At 35.6% G+C, this 20653-nt stretch overlaps 1 protein-coding gene across 1 annotated transcript in view; it reads left to right on the plus strand.

The window, feature by feature from the left end:
* The window catches only part of LOC134006302 (butyrophilin-like protein 2), a 40738-nt gene extending 27665 nt beyond the window's left edge, over positions 1-13073 (plus strand). The window contains exons 5-12 of the mRNA XM_062445387.1: positions 8914-9207; positions 9313-9365; positions 10026-10151; positions 10395-10424; positions 11506-11574; positions 11884-11934; positions 12297-12386; positions 12981-13073. Coding sequence (XP_062301371.1) covers positions 8914-9207; positions 9313-9365; positions 10026-10151; positions 10395-10424; positions 11506-11574; positions 11884-11934; positions 12297-12386; positions 12981-13073 — 806 coding nt within the window. The remainder of the gene's footprint in view (positions 1-8913; positions 9208-9312; positions 9366-10025; positions 10152-10394; positions 10425-11505; positions 11575-11883; positions 11935-12296; positions 12387-12980) is intronic.
* Positions 13074-20653: the final 7580 nt, after the last annotated feature.

Below are 20653 nucleotides of genomic sequence, written 5' to 3' on the forward strand. Positions count from 1 at the left end.
AAAACATTTTGGTCCCAATACTGACCCCTGTGGGACCCTGCAGGTAATGTCCAAACATTTAAAGAAACTGTCACCTAACTTCACAAACTGCTGTCTGTTATTTAAATAACTTTGAATCCAATCCAATTTATTTAATATTATACCATGGTCCAGGGTGTCAATGAACAGCCCCACTGCAAACTGTTTTCCTTCTACTGAGTTTATAATGTTTTCTATTGAGTCTATTAATGCCAGAAATGGTGTGCTATTTGTCCTAAAACCATACTGACTGTCAGTGAGTATGTTGTGTTTAAGTATGAATTCGTCTAGCCGATTATTGAAGACATCTTCAAGAACTTTTGAGAATTGTGGTAATAATGAAACAGGACAGTAGTTGTGTGTCTGTTGCCAGATTTATGCAGAGGTATTACTTTGGCTCTTTTCATTTTGTTAGGAAATGAACCAGTTTGGAATGACAAGTTACAGATGGAAGTTAGTGGTTTTGGTCAAATAAAAAAAAATAAAAAAATTGCAATATAGAAAAATCCGTCAAACGGGAGTTTTTTTCTTGCCACTGTGGGAATGTTGGGTCTCTTTAAAATTAAACCTGAGTATGGGTTAGACCTGCTCTATCTGTCAGAATTTTGACTTTGATCTCAGAATTCTGACTTTAAACTCAGAATTCTGAGCAAAAAAGTCAGAATTCACTTTTTTCCCCCACAGTGGCCCTAATCCTCTTCCGTATAATTTGATTACGAATCTTGAGATTTATTTATTGGCTAAATAGATTATTACATTTAAGCTTTTAAAAAAAAAATACAAATATGTATATTTGAATAGAAAACATACATTTAATAAAAATAATTATTAGTTTCAGTTAAAAAAAAGAAGTAACATAAAAACCAGATGTTAAGGTTTAAAATAAAATTATTTATTAACCAAGGGTTACTCAAACCACTAAGCAGAGGGAAGTTTACAGAAACAAAAACAAGGACAGATTGATGCTGCTCAAACAAACAAAAGAATATAACCAAAAGAGGACTCCTAAAACAGATCTGTTTAATGTAATAAGTGTAAAATAGAAACAAAACCTACCAAAACCTCTAGTAAAGATTGATACAAAAATACAAAAAGATGAGCAGCACCCCTATCCCTAGTGGAACTAACACAAAGAAACAATAACTAAGCCTGACCCATATTCAAACAATTCACAGCAAAATTTAACACAACGGCGCAGCAGCACCGCGAGGCGGACTGGCTCTGATTGATGTCTGGGGATTGGAGCACGCTGAAGGTAGCCACACCAATCAGGAACCAGGGATGTAGCCGGAGGAGGAGGAGTGGGAGGAGCCAGGTCCGGAGGATGGCTAGGCAGGAGAGGAGGGAACCAAACAAAAAAAAGAGAGAGAACACATACACACACCATACACACACATGCAGGGCCGTAACACTGCTCTAAAATAGTTATATAATGTAATGCTTTTCATTTAACACAGGCTTTTATTGTCCAAATGCAATTTGATGACAATCTGATCTGGAATCAACAAACACAACTGTTTTTTATCCAGACATTCAGTCGCGTCGTCATGCTGACTTAAATGCAGCAATAGTACATACATCTTTATTATTTACCCTTTCATCTATTAAACAGAGCAAAGTCTTGTTATTTCTGCAAAGCCTTCTGAGGGACACTTTTACATAAGTACATGTTCTCATGTGGTTTGTATCTGAGAGGCTCAAATTATCAGCAGCATCTGACGCATCTAAAACAAAACACACAACATGCTGAGAAAACGTGTTTCAAAAATAGTTGATGCATCAGTTGGTACCTGCGTGGTTTTTGCGTGGTCTAACAGCAGCCACTGCAAGCATTAACACGTAATGTGGAGAGTTTGACAGCTTACAATTGACCGCGCACAGAAGAATGAATTAAGATGCGGAACATAGTTTTTAAAAAAATCCATTTTGATTACATTTTTAAAATATGTCTTTGTAGCTAACAGAGTTTCACAGACCCAAACGATAATGGGACGTTTTCTGCTTTATTATTGTAATGACTAAACTACCTGCCAGCATACTCTATTAATAATATATTGTATAAGTCACTATCAGTTATTTTTGTGTAACTCTGAGTTTCCCACAGTGAAGTAGTCCCACCAGCAGCAGCAGCAGAGCCACCATCACAATAGTGAACACAGTCCTTAAGACGAGGTAAACATTGAAGGACTGATCTGAGGAGGGATACGTCTCTTTGATAAGTGCTGCAAAAACGAGAAAACACCTGCTGTAATATTATGTTAAGTATGCAGCACATTGTCCTAATAACTTTAATATAGCTGTAGCTTTAAAACAAATCTGTTACCTCTGACAGTCAGCCAGCTGTCTGGTGATTCTCCAGCATCAGAGAAGCTACACTTGTAGAGTCCTTCATCAGCTGTGGAAACACTGTGGAGGGTTATTTCTCCTGTAGAGCTGTTCCTCATGAAGAAGCCATTTTTATAGAAATCAGCTGTAAGATCGGGAGAAGTCTTCTTGTTTGAGCAGCGCAGAGTCACACAGTCTCCCTCTGTCACAGGGACGGCAGGACTCTCCAGGATCACAGAGCCAACTGAAAAACATCATATCTGTTGTTAAAAGAATACATGGGACATTTTGTGGAATAGACTTGTGTGCTTGCTTTGTGAGTCTTCAATGGGAAGATTTATAATCTAAGATTCAACCTCTACTAAAACATACATTTTGATCAGTGTATCAACATTTCTTTTCATTGACTTTTCACAAGATGGATTTAATGTAATGACTTTGCAGTGACTTAAACATACCAGCTATATTGACATTGACAGGGTTGCTTTTCTTCCCTCCTTCAGTCTCACACCAGTACTTTCCACTGTCTGCTTGATAGGCACTTTTAATGGTGCAAGTTACTGTAGAGATGCTTGTAACATTACATGCTGAGATGAATTCCTCTGTATTCCTGACCCCTCTCAACTGGCTCGAGTCATCGAGACCCTCACAGTGGAAAGAGACTGACTCGTACTGAAAGAGCTGCAGTTTGGATGGAACGATACGGAAGGTTGCATCTGAGAGAGGAAGAGGAAGAGGAAGATGGACATATCAATGTACCAGCACCTTTTAAAAGATAATTTGTTTTTTTTGCAAGAGCATACTTTAAATTTGAAAGTGAATACTTCACAAACTAAAAAGCCCAGGTTTAAGGTTTAAGCAATTTAGATAAGATTGTTAAAAATCCTACTTACCACTGATCTGAACTTGCAAATGTAGAAAAATGAATAAAGCTGAAGAGAAAAAGGAGAAAAAAGTATATCAGTTAAAGATGCATTTATTTACCATAAAATACAACGTCTATAAACAAGAAACGGTGAAACCTGAGAGTCAGTACTCACACAGTCGGACCCAGAACGATGTGACCTCCATGCTGTCTTGCTGCTGTCTGAGCATCAGACAGAAATACTGCTGAAGCATAGCGTACATGAGAACTTCCTCTTCCTGTCAGGTCTTCCTGCCAGACTCACACTGGCTTCCTTATAGACAATAATTTATGAACAAGTGTATACTCATGGCCATCTTTTTTGAAACCTTTAAACTAGATATGTTTTCTAACTGGTCACTTCCAACAACAGAAAAATCCTGGAGGGAGGTGATTTTGAGGAATAGCCTACCAAGTCTTAACCCTAGAGGTCTTCTGTTACTTCTCAGCTAATCATTTATTGTCCAAAACAAACACCATAAACGTGAATGTGAAGCTGAATGGGCTTATGTCTTTAGAATAAAAACAACATATATTTCGAATTAGTTTTTATTTGGACTAAATAGAAAGTCACTTTTGTCTATACTTACATTTAACTCTGTCTGCTACACTCAGACCATCCCCTATTTTAGGCTACTTGGTTTCTTACAGCTACAGAGGGCTGTAAAAAATAGGTTTCAGAGCAATGTCATTAGTGAGATGTACACACAGATAGGGGTCAGAAAGCCAACCACAATGACTGAGAGCTCAAGAGAAGATGTGAAGTTATTTTTGATCTATACACTGCAAAAGTCTGAGAAGTAATAGATGGAACATGTTTAACCTTCGTGTCGTCCTCCCGGGTCAAATTGACCCTGTCTGTTCCTTCCATCTGTCCTTCCTCCCTCCCTCCTGCTCTCTTTCTTTCCTTACTCTCTCTTCCCTCCCTTCCTTCTTTCCTTCCTCCCTCCCTCCTTCCTTCTTTTCCTTCATCCCTTCCTTCTTTCCTTCTTTCCTCCCTCCCTCCTTCTCTTTTTCGTTACTCCCCCTACCTTCCTCCCTTCCTTCTTTCCTTTCTCCCTCCCTCCCTCCTTCTTTCCTCCCTCCCTCCCCCCTACCTTACTCCCTCCCTCCTTCCTTCTTTCCTCCCTCCCTCCTACGTTCCTTCCCCCCTCCTTTCCTTCCTTCCTCCCTCCTTCCTTCCTTCCTTCCTCCCTCCTTTCCTTCCTTCCTCCCTCCTTTTCTTCCTTCGTCCTTCCTTCCTTCCCTCCTCCCTACCTTCCTCCCTCGTTTCCTTCCTTCGTCCTTCCTTCCTTGCTTCCCTCCTTCCTTCCTTCCTTCCTTCCTTCCTTCCTTTCTTCCTTCCTTCCTTCCTTCCTTCCTTCCTCCCTCCCTCCCTTCCTTCTTCCTCCCTTCCTTCCTTGACTCAGAACAACAGGAGGGTTAATATCCCAGGATGGTAACCTCCCAGTCAGCTCACAGTGCAGAATTGCTTCTTAGCTTCATAGATGTGGTCAGAGACTTCATGAAAGATTTAACTCTGAAACAGCAGGGGGAAACATTCATTTTGAGGACAGACCGCTCACTCTGTTACTGCGTTCAGGCTCTTAATTGTGTTCGAATGAGTTTAAAGTTCAAAGGTGTGATCAATGCTTTGGTATCAGCTTGATATGTAGTTTCAGTGTGTTTCTGAGTAAACTGGTGGATTTGGGTACATGTGTTGTTACATTTAATTTTTTTTACTAATTAAAAGTGAAGGCTCCAAGTAGTAATTATCAGGACAACAGAAGATGCCACTTGGTAGCTCCTTGCTAAACATGCCAAGTCAAATTATCTATCACAGTAAGCTCAACCTCCAGCTGGAATCTAACAGGCCACGGGGAGTCATTGCTCACTGGTGCTCAGACCCAATATGCATTGGTAGGAGACTGCTTCCACCTATTGACTGATCAGCAGTGTCTCACGTTTTTCAATATGTGATGATTGACATGGCCACTGATAATGAAACAATACAGTTAATGCCCTTTATTGCCAACACAATAATGATGGTGTTGATTGCAGTTTTATTATTTTACACTAGTGATGAGTTTCCTGGGCAACAGTGTCAAAGTTTAGCTGCTCACCAAACTGTAATTACATTCCATATGAATTGATACTTCACAGGTTAGTTATGATTTTTTATTATAAGTAAGTGCATCAGATATCACTGTTAACATATTTTTAGTCAATATAAAATGTTACTGCCTTTGCACATTCTGTAGATGAATGTCAATAAAGTAATGAATTTGTTTATCTGGTAAACCTGAAGACTTTTGTATTAATATGATTTTAATGGTTATACGTTTCTGCTCTTCTAGTATGTCCGGAAATACTGAATGACTATGCTAGTTTTATGGGAGAGCAAAATAATCAGTTGGTGATCCAACCTTTGTAGTGCACAATAAATCATGACCGCTCTGAAGGTGATTAATGGTAATGATTTACATACTTGCAGTATAAGGAAGTGACCGACACATCATGCAACAGGTACGTTAACTTATTTATTCCTTCTTTTACTTTGTTTGACATCTTTTTTTAAAGTGTGTCTTTAGTGTGTCTGCATTCAGAAGTGCCTTCTCTTTAAAACAAGATACTAAATTTAAACTGATTATTATGTCTACTGCATTTTAAACTGTTTGTTTTAATGGAAAAGTTGTATCTATACATTCATTGTGTCCAGTTGTTGGGTCATTTTATTCTAATCATTTCAAAAGCACCAACAATTTTAAATCGGTTTAGCCTTTTTTTTTAGTTATTCAAACAATGTGTATTAGTTTTAACACAATCAGTGGTTTATTAAGAGTATATTCCATCTGCTAATTTTTTCATTTTATGGAGATATGGAGTCATGTTTGCCTATTTATCATAGAAAAAGATTCTGGCATACGCAGAAATATTCATCATAATTTAATTTGGCACCTTGAAAACACTTTTAATAACACAAAATAACAGTCTTTACCAAGCTGGCAACAAAAGTGAAAGTATAGACTTGCTGTAGAACTCTCTAGGATTGTCTGTATCTATACATGGTCATTATTGATAGAAAAATAGATGATACTGCCAGTAAAGGTGTTCTCAACAGTGGATCCAAGGAAAAAGGCTGTATTTTGTGTAAGGTTAGGATTAGGGTTAGGGTTAGGTAACTGTATAATTACTAATAACAGATGCTTTATTTTCCCCCAGTTGTTGTAAACAACAGCAAAAATCAAAAGGAATCCACATAAAATAAAGGAATGAATAAATTAATTTATATGGAGTTTTAATTATAAGAGTGAATAAATGTCATGTCCACGTCTCAGCTTGACCGATAGATAGATAGATAGATAGATAGATAGATAGATAGATAGATAGATAGATAGATAGATAGATAGATAAAATACCACAAACACAACATATTTTAAGCCTTCTTTGCTTTGAACTGATGTGTTAATATGCCTTAACAACAAGTGAAAAGTATTTTCTCTATTCACTGTATTACTATTTCTCTTTCAGATCTCCATGATGCTTCAGCTGATGGATGGACTGTCTCTTAAATCTCCACTCAGAACCATCAGTATTTTGATTTTACATCTTCTACTAATGCACTTTTGTAAAGGTAACTAACACAAACATAAACTACTAATCTTTTAGTTACTATTAGACTTTGTACCAACGATGATCACAAAATGATTTTAACATATGTTTGACATAAACATTTCTGTTATCCAAACATTATGACAAAACATTAAAGCATTTCACTGGCATCCACCACGATATTCAACGTTTTAAACTAGTTCTCTCCTGATGTTTACTATCAGCACAAACTGACCAGATCACTTCTTACTGACATCAGGTGACTGAAACCTCTGAAGACTTGAGCTCACATATATCACAAGCAAAAAATGGCTGATCATGACATTATGGCATTTAAAATCAACGTTAGGGCCCTTTCAGAGGACATCTGCACTTAATTTGGAAATGCACAAAGAGACGTGTAGAGTTTAATTAATCTAGTTAGTTCTTATGCTGCGTCCATGGATGTTATAAGAGCTGGATAGTGTGCCATCGCTCAGCCTTGCAGCCAATTTTTCTCAGTGGTAAATTCAGGAAGGATTTTCCCCATAGACCACCATTGTAAAATAGACATCTGTTAAAATGTTGATGGGATACCTTCCACTTCAAAACAAGTTAAATGATGACTCTTTCCACACAAGGCGGAAGTAAACCCAGAAACCTTTTTTGGCGAATGCACGAGCTGAGCAATTCTTATTGGACTGAATGGGCGCCATTATTGGTCCAGTATCCAGCTCTTATAATACATCCATGGAAATGTTTTCTTGTTTCATTTATGGAAGCAAAATCTGCAATGCAATAGTAGGATAAAATAATTTTTTTGTTATAATTGCTCATTATTTAATTGTGTATGTAAATTCTGTTACTGTTGCTTATACAGACAACATCACGAGTCGGGATGATGCTCAGCTGTGGTTCAGTGTTTCAGTTGAGTCTGTGCTGTTTATGCTGGATTATACATGAGTTCCAGCTGCTGTTTAAAAACAAATGTGAAAAAATACAACCTCAGGGAGAATGAAGTTGCTGAACCAAAGAACCTCTGTCTGTTTGGGAGTGCAACATTTAATGCATGAATTACTATTAAACAGATCCATTCCTTTCCAGGTCAGTCTCGGTTAATTGGTTCAAGTCATCCAATAGTTGCAAGAGTTGGTGATGACATCATTTTGCCATGTCATCTGGAACCTGCGGTGAATGTTTTTGCTGACACGTTGGAGTGGAGGAGATCAGACCTGGACATATTTGTCCATGTGAGGCGTTCAGGTCAAGAATTTGTAAAGGCAAAAGGCCCATCATACAGGGGACGAACGTCACTGTTTATCGAAGAACTGAAGCGGGGAAATATTTCACTGAAACTCTCCCAAGTGACACTGTCTGATAAAGGAACTTATAAATGCCACATTCCAGATATGAAGAAACAATTTTCTGTTGAACTTGTTGTTGGTAAGTAGACACATACTGTCTATGTTCATATACAGTTTGGGCAAGACACTTAACCCCAAATTGTTCCCTTTGGTGTGTGAATGTGTATAAATTCCCCTGATGAGCAGGTTGGCACCCTGCGTGGTAGCTCCTGCCATCAGTGTATGAATGGGTGAATGAGATGTAGTTTAAAGTGCTTTGAGTGGTCGTAAAGACTAGAAAGGCGCTATATATGTACAGCCCGTTTAACAGCTACTTTTGAACTCACCGTTACCATTTCTTCATTCCTTACTCTTGTAAGACATCTGATCCATTTCAACAGTATACAACAAAGTAAAATGTTGATGGTGATAACTTGAAACAAACAGCTGAGGATTTAAGAGAGGTTGTCACATTCACATAGAATGGATTAAAGAGTCAGTGTGATCATTGTGCAAATTAAGAGCTCCTACAGATTTGCAGATTTGGAGTCAAATTATGAATCCTATATAGAACATTTAGATTTTCTGCAAAATGCCTCACCATATTTACATTTTTGCTTCACTTAAGTCTATACTCATATATCAGGTTATTTTCTTGATTTGAGTAATATGATAGTAGTTTATTATAGTATCTATAGTATTAATATTTCTATTCCACTGACGCACTTGATCTAAACATTTCCTTTTGTTCAGCATTAGATGCTGCTGCCTCGCCTGTCATCAGTTTAGCAGGTATTGACAGAGAGAGAGGAGGAGTGGTGTTACGGTGTGAGTCTAAAGGCTGGTATCCAAAGCCTGAGGTGATCTGGCTGGACGGTGAGGGAAACCTCCTCTCTGCTGAAACTACAAAGACAGTCAGAGGTCGTGATGATCTCTATACTGTCAGCACGAGAGTGACTGTGGAGAAGAGACACAGCAACAACTTCACCTGTAAAGTCCAACAGAACAACATCAACCAGACCAGAGAGACATATATTATTGTTCCAGGTAAAAGAGGCGGTTTTTAGTCTCTAATGTTGGCTTTACTTTCAAATAGCTGAGGTCCAGTGTTGACTTACTGTCATGTTGTTCTCTGTGTTGTATCATTTGCAGATGATTTCTTTAACGTGCAGTCCAGTTCTTCCTCTGCCATAATTGGTTTGGCTGTTAGTTTGGCTTTTTGCATCATATTAATTGTTGCAGTTTTCTGTTTTGTGTGGAAATGGAGACAAAACATGATCAGTAAGTCACAAATAAATTACAGTGCCTCTCACAGGGTCTTTTATTTTAACATTTTGTTTTATGTAGTACTTACAAACAGTCTAATTGTCAGACTTCTTGTGTCTAATGTTAGACAGACATCAAACTTCCTGGAATGAATAAAAGTTGTTTTCTACTTTCATGTCACTGCTTTTATTTTTACACAGAGACCAAGAGAAGCTTCTGCGATGAAAGTGATACTGAAATGCAGCCTCTCAATGCAGCAAAAACAGATGGAAAGAACAAAGGACAAGGGGAAAAAAAGAGCAAACGTGTAAGTTAAAACACAGTTGAGTCATTTGCAGTGGAGAAAAAAGAAACCAAGAGCCACTTAAATATTTTCAGGAATTTTTCAACTGAAGGCAGAGCTGCTCTAGCACCCCTAAATTTGATCTCAGCACCCCAATAAATAAATAATAATTGTATTTTTTTAAACACTTGTGATCCTAGAATCACTCCTGGTGAAGACAAACATAAACAAATATGTACAAGTCCAGACTGAAACCTGATTATATCAGTTTGTAATTTTACAAATGTTGATACATTTTACTCTCTTAATCTTTCAGGTTGAAAACAAACAAGCTGAATGTGATCTACTCATGAAGATGCTGCAGCTCCATGAAGAGAATCAGAGGAGAGAGGAGAGAGACCTGCAGACCCTGAAAGAGAATCTGGAGACCAAGACCAAAGAGGTTCATCTCTTCGTCTTAATCATTTTGTCTTCATGTAATGTCTCATCATCTCTGCTGTTTGAGGCAGACTGAATGGATCCATACATCATGTTAACTTCAATAACATGATTCATATAAAATATCCTTGACTTTATATACATTTTTTTTCATATTGGATTTAGTGTAACTGTGTCATCAGGTTGTTTAATTATTTACATGCTTTAATATTGTAACCATGTCTCTCTTTATCTCTTCCTCCTCCAGCTGGAAGAAATGAAAGCTGCTGTGTTGCCAGTAAGTGTTCATTGTATAAATGTAATGACTCTCACATTTCAACAGAGTCTTCTAAGGAAACACCTCGACACAAAATTATGTTTGTATAATGGTGTCACATGTTAGCACTCACACACCTGAAATAAAACTACACTGAAAACTGAAACAAACTGAAATGCAGCCTCTCTACTACATGTATAACTGAGTTTTCTCACTTGTTATCCAACAAAAGTCAGATGTTTATTTATCATATGGGTCATTGTGTAGTATGTTCAGTCACATGTCTTCATATGGTCCAGGTTGGTGAGGAGGAGGATCAGCAGAGGAAGGAGAAAGCTGAAAAAGAAAAAGAAGTGGAGACACTGAAGAAGAAGCTGCAGACCAAGCAGAAGGAGTTTCAGACCAAAACCAAAAAGGTTCATATTTGTTTATTTTCCTCAAGAGATTTATTTCCAGTCACCAACTTTTTTTTTTTTCTCTTAAATATTTTCCTGTTTTTGTGTTTTTCAACTTTTCTTAATTTTAATTTGATGTGATAAAAAACTTTGACAGAAGACATTTAATTAATGCAGTTATAAACACATTTTAAACAGACTATTATAGTTGTCAATGTAACATCTCTGTCTACATGTAGATGTATTATTAATTAATTAATTTAATTAAAGTAAAAGTGATATCACATGATATCATATAAATATATATAATATCAGTTTGTGGTGCTGTGTGTTCACATGTTGCTTCTCTGTTTCAGAGCTATGAGACCAGTGATGTGACAGAGAGAGTATTAATTAATCACCACACACTCTGATCTATATTCCACCTCTCCTTCCTTTTTCACCTACAGTATATGAACCAAAACAGAAGGTCTGCTGCTCACCTAAGACCTGCTGCTTTGTACTGGATGTTACAGCTGTGTCATTAAAAGAGAGTCCCAGCAGTTACTGCAACACCTTCACAGATGTTTATCTGATGCCAGCAGCTTAAACTAGACACACAAATAAAACCAGAACATTACACAGGCTTCATTGTTTCTCTGTTGTTGTATGTTCACTAAAATATGTATTAAAATATAACATGTCTCATCTTGTCTCTCTCCTCCCAGATAGAAAAAAAACAAGCTGAACTTCAGCGACTCCGTGATGAAAATCAGAAGAAGGAAACTGACCAACAGGTACAGACGGAGGAGACCAACAAGGAGACTCATCTCTCTAATGTTCTGTTTTCTATTGAAAATAGAAAATAATTAGTCATTAGTAGTAGTAGTATTAACTAGTGACTGAGCCTTTACTGCTCCAAACAGCTGCTGCTGTTACATTTAATTACAGAGATAGTACCACACTTCTGGGAGACATTCATAGTGTTGTACTCCTGTGTTCAAACCCTGCAGACTGTCTAACCTCCGCAACCCTGATCAACTGTGAGAAGTGGCTGTGAAAACTGATGTAAATTTATGTCTTTAATGTTTAAATCTTTCACTCAGTCTCAGCTGGAAACAGATCAAACTACTCCAGTCCGGTCTTCCAGCTCTCTGGTAAGTGATCATGGTAGAAATACAACAATATACTCAGTGGTTTCTGATATAGAAAGTAAATGACTCAGCAGAACTCAACAACTCAAACCTACAGAGACACAACTGTGCAGCACTGAACAGACTTTATGTCTCAATACTTAATTTATAATCATGACAGTGTTTGATTCCCTCACTCATGAAGGGACTGAAAAGGTTTCTACTACAGAACAAATGTATCAATTGTATTAAAATCTAAAATCCACAGAAATCTGAGCATGAGATACATTTTATATTCATGTTGTAATCTGTTCAGTCACATGTTCTAATAATAAACAGGTATTTTATTTAGTCGCCAATGTTTGTCTCCTCTCTCTATCTCCTAGTGGCCGCTTAAGTGGCAGTTCATTGACACGGAGACACTTCAAGATTTGCAGCGACAAGTTCAGACCCTGAAGAAGGAGAAGAAACAGGAGGTTCATATTTGTTTTTTTATCTAGCTGTCCTCTTGCTTGTTTGCAATTCCTTGTTAAATTTTTCATTTAGATGCTTTATGATTTTCAAACTAAAAACATTCATATTCATTTTCAATCAGCTGTTTCTTAAATTCATTAAAGTGTAATTTCACTTGCATTCGATGTTTAGTCATTGTAGTTTTAATTTCCTGAAATACTTTCCTCAAATATCAAAAATGTTTCTTAACTCAGCTCCAGGATGAAAAGCAAAGCAGAGAAGAAGAAGTGCAGAATAAGCAAAAACAAAAGAAAAGTTCCAGATCATGATCATCAATGTTAATTGTTTTACTCCAATCATTATGAATGTATTAAGCTGCCATTTATACTTATACATATTGATTTGTTCCCAGCCATCTTGGTTATTCCCTTTCCAAAGATTTGCTTTCTGCTTCTCACATATTTAGCTGTTATTTTAGCTAAGCTATTTTTAAAGCCTCCAAATTAAAAACATATTACAAAACAACAAACATTTAAACTCATCTTCCATCCAGCAGTAGATGTCTTCTGTGTTCTCACACATATAGAACATGTGTTTATGTTCTCTGTGTGGTCCAGATTATACTTAGTGGAGTCCAAGTCAAGACTGAGACCAAAACCCAAACATGTACTTGTACTTCAATTCAAATGCTGAATGAATCAGACCTTTAAGTAGCCTTGAGTTTCTATCTTAGCTGTGATTGTGTTGTATAATTAAACCATGTCTTAAAAAACAGCATGTCTCTCATCTAGTCTTTCTCCATGTCTCTCTTCATTCACAGTTGGAGGGAAAACAAGCTGAGCTTCTGAAGGAGAAACAGAACAGAGAGACAGAAGTGAAGGACCTGAAGAGTCAGCTGGACTCAAAGCAGAAACAGGTGAATGTGATCATAATGAAGTGTCTGAATGAAGACGGCTGACGTTAATGAATTACAGATATTAGTGATACACACACATAAGCAGTCACAGTGTGTCAGTGTGATACATGATGGTAGTTTAATTGATCACTGCTGTGATGTTGATTGTGTTCACCTGAATGACAAACTGCTGAGTCAGCAGAAACCAGAGTTTGATATGTGAGTGCTGCAGCTTCCTCTGCTTAATATGTGTTGAAATACAAACAATGAAACAACCAGCAACATTATGTATTTATAACCAGAGTATGAAGAAGACTCTGATTGGCTGACAAGTGTACGTAGAAATGATAAAACATTGTTAAAGACTTTATTTAAAAAGAAAATGAACTTTATTTAAATTCAAATGTTGCATAAATCACTTTTTTGTGTCATATGTTTCTGTTTAACTCATAAATGTTAATATGAGATTGTGTCTCTCCTCTCAGATTAATGCAAAACAAGCTGAAATCCAGAAGCTCCAGACAGACCTAACCACCAAGACAAGAGAGGTTCATACAGTTAATACTGACTTTATTTAACATCCACTTCTGTTTTGTTTTTGTTTTAAATGTCTCTAAGATTCACCTTTTTTCTCACGTTTTTATAATTTTTTTCTTCATCTCACAGAGAACAAGTGACAGCTGAACACATTTATCAAACAGAGTCCAACTCAAAACAAAGTCATGTTCTCTCAGCATCTAATGTTGGTTTTCCTCTTTGTTGGTCTCTACATCTTCAGATTCAGATTCTCACAGACAGTAATGAGAGAAAGCTGACTGATCTGAAAGCTCAGCATCAGAAGGAGGTCAGTGTCTGTCTATATTTTCTTTTTTCTCGTATAGCTATTAGCATGGATGCCCCGTGCATACAAGTCACCATGCAAGAATGATTTCTGTCATTATTATTATTATAATAATAATTATCATTCTTATTATTTTTGTATTATTATTATTATTATTATTATTATTATTATTATTATTATTATTATTATTGTTATTACTATGTCACACAGGAAAAACACTTGACCTGCAAAGCTTATTATTGACATCTGAATGAATTTGAAGTATCAAACTAAAATGAATCTTTTTACTTAAAAGTTTGACTATATTTTTGTTCTTTTTAATTTGTTTTGTGTTGTTTTTTGTAGAAATCTTCATATCAAACAATTCCTCCTTTATTTCTGCCACAGATCAGACTTTTACTGCTGTTACAGTTTAAATCCATTCAGAGTAAACTATGTTGCACTAACAGCGTTTTAACACACTCACAACATTTTAGCAACATTATAATTTATAACCAGAGAGTCAAACTGATCTGATTGGCTGACAAATGTCCATAAAACACTAAAATATTAAACCATGTTCTCTCAGCTAATGTTAGTTTTGTTAGTTTGTTCCTTCTTGAAAGTGTTTTCTCATCTTTACCTGTTTTTTAAATTGTTTTTAAAAGCCTTCAATTATTAAATGTATAAAATAAACAATAAATAAATGATAATCTAAAATAACACTAGAACAATTTATAACAAACTAACATTTAAACACATCTAACATCCAGCAGTAGATGTCTTCTGTGTTCTCACATATAGAACATGTGTTTATGTTCTCTGTGTGGTCCAGATTATACTTAGTGGAGTCCAAGTCAAGACTGAGACCAAAACCCAAACATGTACTTGTACTTCAATTCAAATGCTGAATGAATCAGACCTTTAAGTAGCCTTGAGTTTCTATCTTAGCTGTGATTGTGTTGTATAATTAAACCATGTCTTAAAAAACAGCAGCATGTCTCTCATCTAGTCTTTCTCCATGTCTCTCTTCATTCACAGTTGGAGAGAAAACCAGCTGATACTGACATAAAGCTGCAGGAGGAGAAACAGAACAGAGAGAAAGAAGTGAAGGAGCTGAAGTATCAGCTGGACTTAAAGCATAAACAGGTTAATGTGATCATAATGAAGTGTCTGAATGAAGATGGCTGACGTTAATGAATTACAGATATTAGTGATACACACACATAACCAGTCACAGTGTGTCAGTGTGATACATGATGGTAGTTTAATTGATCACTGCTGTGATGTTGATTGTGTTCACCTGAATGACAAACTGCTGAGTCAGCAGAAACCAGAGTTTGATATGTGAGTGCTGCAGCTTCCTCTGCTTAATATGTGTTGAAATACAAACAATGAAACAACCAGCAACATTATGTATTTATAACCAGAGTATGAAGAACACTCTGATTGGCTGACAAGTGTTCGCAGAAATTATAAAACATTGTTAAAGACTTTATTTAAAAAGAAAATTAACTTTATTTAAATTCAAATTCTGCATAAATCACTTTTTTGTGTCATATGTTTCTGTTTAACTCATAAATGTTAATATGAGATTGTGTCTCTCCTCTCAGATTGATGGAAAACAAGCTGAAATCCAGAAGCTCCAGACAGACCTAACCACCAAGACAAGAGAGGTTCATACAGTTAATACTGACTTTATTTAGCATCCACTTCTGTTTTGTTTTTGTTTTAAATGTCTCTAATGTTTTCTCACGTTTTTTATAATTTTTTTCTTCATCTCACAAAGAACAAGTGACAGCTGAACACATTTATCAAACAGAGTCCAACTCAAAACAAAGTCATGTTCTCTCAGCATCTAATGTTGGTTTTCCTCTTTGTTGGTCTCTACATCTTCAGATTCAGATTCTCACAGACAGTAATCATTACGCTGAGAGAAATCTGACTCATCTGAAAGCTCAGCATCAGACGGAGGTCAGTGTCTGTCTATATTTTCTTATTACTCGTATAGTTATTAGAATGGATGCTCCGTGCATACAAGTCACCATACAAGAATGGTTCCTGTCAACCAGCAACATTATGTATTTATAACCAGAGTATGAAGAAGACTCTGATTGGCTGACAAGAGTACGTAGAAATGATAAAACATTGTTAAAGACTTTATTTAAAAAGAAAATGAACTTTATTTAAATTCAAATGTTGCATAAATCACTTTTTTGTGTCATATGTTTCTGTTTAACTCATAAATGTTAATATGAGATTGTGTCTCTCCTCTCAGATTGAAACAAAACAAGCTGAAATCCAGAAGCTCCTGACAGACCTAACCACCAAGACAATAGACGTTCATACAGTTAATACTGACTTTATTTTGCACAAACTTCTTTTTTGTTTTTGTTTTAAATGTCTCTAAGATTCACCTTTTTTCTCACGTTTTTTATATTTTTCTCTTCATCTCACTGTTATTTTCTATTTGTGTTGTTTTTTGTACAAATCTTCATATCAAACAATTCCTCCTTTATTTCTGTCACAGATCAGACTTTTACTGCTGTTACAGTTTATATCCATTCAGAGTAAAATCTGATTAAATATGAGACAAAAAAACTATGTTGCACTAACAGCATTTTAACACAATCTCACATAACATTTTATAACCAGAGAGTCAAACTGATCTGATTGGCTGACAAATGTCCATAAAACACTAAAATACTAAACCATGTTCTCTCAGCTAATGTTAGTTTTGTTAGTTTGTTCCTTCTTGAAAGTGTTTTCTCATCTTTACCTGTTTTTTAAATTCTTTTTAAACTCTTAAATTATTAAATGTATAAAATAAACAATAAATATATGAAAAACTACAATAACAACAGAACAATTTATAACAAACAAACATTTAAGCTCATCTTCCATCCAGCAGTAGATGTCTTCTGTGTTCTCACACATATAGAACATATGTTTATGTTCTCTGTGTGGTCCAGATTATACTTAGTGGAGTCCAAGTCAAGACTGAGACCAAAACCCAAACATGTACTTGTACTTCAATTCAAATGCTGAATGAATCAGACCTTTAAGTAGCCTTGAGTTTCTATCTTAGCTGTGATTGTGTTGTATAATTAAACCATGTCTTAAAAAACAGCATGTCTCTCATCTAGTCTTTCTCCATGTCTCTCTTCATTCACAGTTGGAGAGAAAACCAGCTGATACTGACAGACTGCTGCAGGAGGAGAAACAGAACAGAGAGAAAGAAGTGAAGGACCTGAAGTATCAGCTGGACTCAAAGCAAAAAGAGGTGAATGTGATCATAATGAAGTGTCTGAATGAAGACGGCTGACGTTAATGAATTACAGATATTAGTGATACACACACATAACCAGTCACAGTGTGTCAGTGTGATACATGATGGTAGTTTAATTGATCACTGCTGTGATGTTGATTGTGTTCACCTGAATAACAAACTGCTGAGTCAGCAGAAACCAGAGTTTGATATGTGAGTGCTGCAGCTTCCTCTGCTTAATATGTGTTGAAATACAAACAATGAAACAACCAGCAACATTATGTATTTATAACCAGAGTATGAAGAAGACTTTGATTGGCTGACAAGTGTATGTAGAACTCATAAAACATTGTTAAAGACTTTATTTAAAAAGAAACTGAATTTTATTTAAATTCAAATGCTGCATAAATCACTTTTTGTGTCATATGTTTCTGTTTAACTCATAAATGTTAATATGAGATTGTGTCTGTCCTCTCAGATTGATTCAAAACAAGCTGAAATCCAGAAGCTCCAGACAGACCTAACCACCAAGACAAGAGAGGTTCATACAGTTAATACTGACTTTATTTAGCATCCACTTCTGTTTTGTTTTTGTTTTAAATATCTCTTAGATTCACCTTTTTTCTCATGTTTTTTATATTTTTCTCTTCATCTCACTGTTATTTTCTATTTGTGTTGTTTTTTGTACAAATCTTCAAATCAAACAATTCCTCCTTTATTTCTGTCACAGATCAGACTTTTACTGCTGTTACAGTTTAAATCCACTCAGAGTAAAATCTGATTAAACCTGAGACAAAAAAACCTATGTTGCACTAACAGCGTTTTAACACAATCTCACAACATTTAAGCAACATTATCATTTATAACCAGAGAGTCAAACTGATCTGATCGGCTGACAAATGTCCATAAAACACTAAAATACTAAACCATGTTCTCTCAGCTAATGTTAGTTTTGTTAGTTTGTTCCTTCTTGAAAGTGTTTTCTCATCTTTACCTGTTTTTTTAAATCATTTTTAAAAGCCTTCAATTATTAAATATATAAAATAAACAACAAATGTTTAAACTCATCTTCCATCCCACAGCAGATGTCTTCTGTGTTCTCACACATATAGAACATATGTTTATGTTCTCTGTGTGGTCCAGATTATACTTAGTGGAGTCCAAGTCAAGACTGAGACCAAAACCCAAACATGTACTTGTACTTCAATTCAAATGCTGAATGAATCAGACCTTTAAGTAGCCTTGAGTTTCTATCTTAGCTGTGATAGTGTTGTATAATTAAACCATGTCTTAAAAAACAGCATGTTTCTCATCTAGTCTTTCTCCACGTCTCTCTTCATTCACAGTGGGAGAGAAAACAAGCTGATACTGACAGACTGCTGCAGGAGGAGAAACAGAACAGAGAGAAAGCTGAGAGAGAAGTGAAGGACCTGAAGTCAAAGCAGAAACAGGTGAATGTGATCATAATGAAGTGTCTGAATGAAGATGGCTGACGTTAATGAATTACAGATATTAGTGATACACACACATAACCAGTCACAGTGTGTCAGTGATTTCCACCTCCTACTTTTAGTTTTTAGTTTTAATTCAGTCTTGAAGATGCACCTTTGTTTCCAATATTTGTTTTATTTAATGTTTTAATAATTGTTTCTTTATCTCACAAATAACAAGTGACAACTGAACACATTTGTCACATAAAATTCTCATTAATTCTGAATATATTAAATCCAACTGTTCACTCAGCTTCTAATGTTAGTTGTTTTTGTCTCTACGTTTTCAGATTGAGAATCTGTTGAAAGCTTAACACAAGTAGAAGGTCAGTGTCTGTTTATATTTTCTTCTTTACTTTTGGATTAGCTGTTAGCATTGATGCAGCATGTTTACAGTGTAAGTAATCAGGTGCTGTGAAAATGATCTGATTGGCTGACGAGTATCCATGGAAACAGTTTAACATCAGTTCTCAGTTCAGGTAATCAGCCGACACTGATCCTTTAGTAATCCTGTTATAAAGTCTAATAATGTAATCTGAGTTGTCCTGATATAGAAAAAAATCAGATCCACAAAGAGATTCTGTTATTTTCTCTGCGGAATAGGGTTACGGCCACTGTGGGAAAAAAAAAGTGAGTTCTGTCTTTTTTCTCAGAATTCCGAGTTTAAAGTCAGAACTCACTTTTTTCCCCCATAGTGACCCTAATCCTCTTCCGTAATTATCATATATCAGAATAGTTCATTGTGTTTTAACACTTACAGAAACACTCCAGCTAGTTTAATGTGAATGAAGACAAATACTGAGACAGACAGACTCTCTGCTCTCTTCTGTTTTCACTCTGTAAATAGAGAAACATGACTTTACTCCAACTAAAGGTTAAAGGAACTTTTTTAGTTAATATTAATATAATTCTTTATTAATAACTGAATGCATTTATCACACAGACTTCACATTATGTTTGTCCTTGTTAATCAGAGTGTAGAAAACACTAAAATACTAAACCATGTTCTCTCAGCTAATGTTAGTTTGTTCCTCCTTAAAAGTGTTTTCTCATCTTTACCTGTTTTTTTTTATTCTTTGTTTAACGCCTTCAATTATTAAACATATTAAATAAACAATACATATATGAAAAACTACAATAACAACAGAACAATTTATAACAAACTAACCTTAAAACACATCTAACATCCAACAGTAGATGACTTCTGTTTTCTCACACATATAGAACATACTGTATGTTTATAACCTGATCTTTTCCAACAGGTCTGAGGTCCCAACATGGATCTGAGAGCAGGCCAAGATATTCAGGGATCACATACAATCCATCATAATCAAGAAGATTTTAGGACAGAACAGTGCTGTTTTGTCTTTATAAACAGTGAAGATCAATTGTGACATTCATCAGCCACACTGGAGAGGTCCGACATGATCTAACATCTCACACTGTGACAAATGGGCATGAAGAAAATGAACATCCATGACATCACTGATGCATGTTGAAATGGTACCATTGTACATTTCATCAAACTTAAACACAGAACATTATGCTTTAATATCCAAAATGAATCATTTGTAAACACAAAGCAGCTTCACCTGATGTGATTTAAATCAACTGAAATTATTCAATGTTGATCAAAATGAAGTTTATCATGTTGGTTTTGTATCAAATATTTAACCAAATATTTTGTTGATGTACTTTGTAAATTATTACTTTATATGTTGTTGCTTTTATATTGTTTTATAGATATACAACACCATCTTTGTTGAATGCAACATTTGGATGTATAAGTTGGTATAATAATGTATAATACAAAAAAA

Source organism: Scomber scombrus, chromosome 23, assembly GCF_963691925.1.
Source record: "Scomber scombrus chromosome 23, fScoSco1.1, whole genome shotgun sequence".
In the NCBI taxonomy this organism is placed as follows: domain Eukaryota; kingdom Metazoa; phylum Chordata; class Actinopteri; order Scombriformes; family Scombridae; genus Scomber; species Scomber scombrus.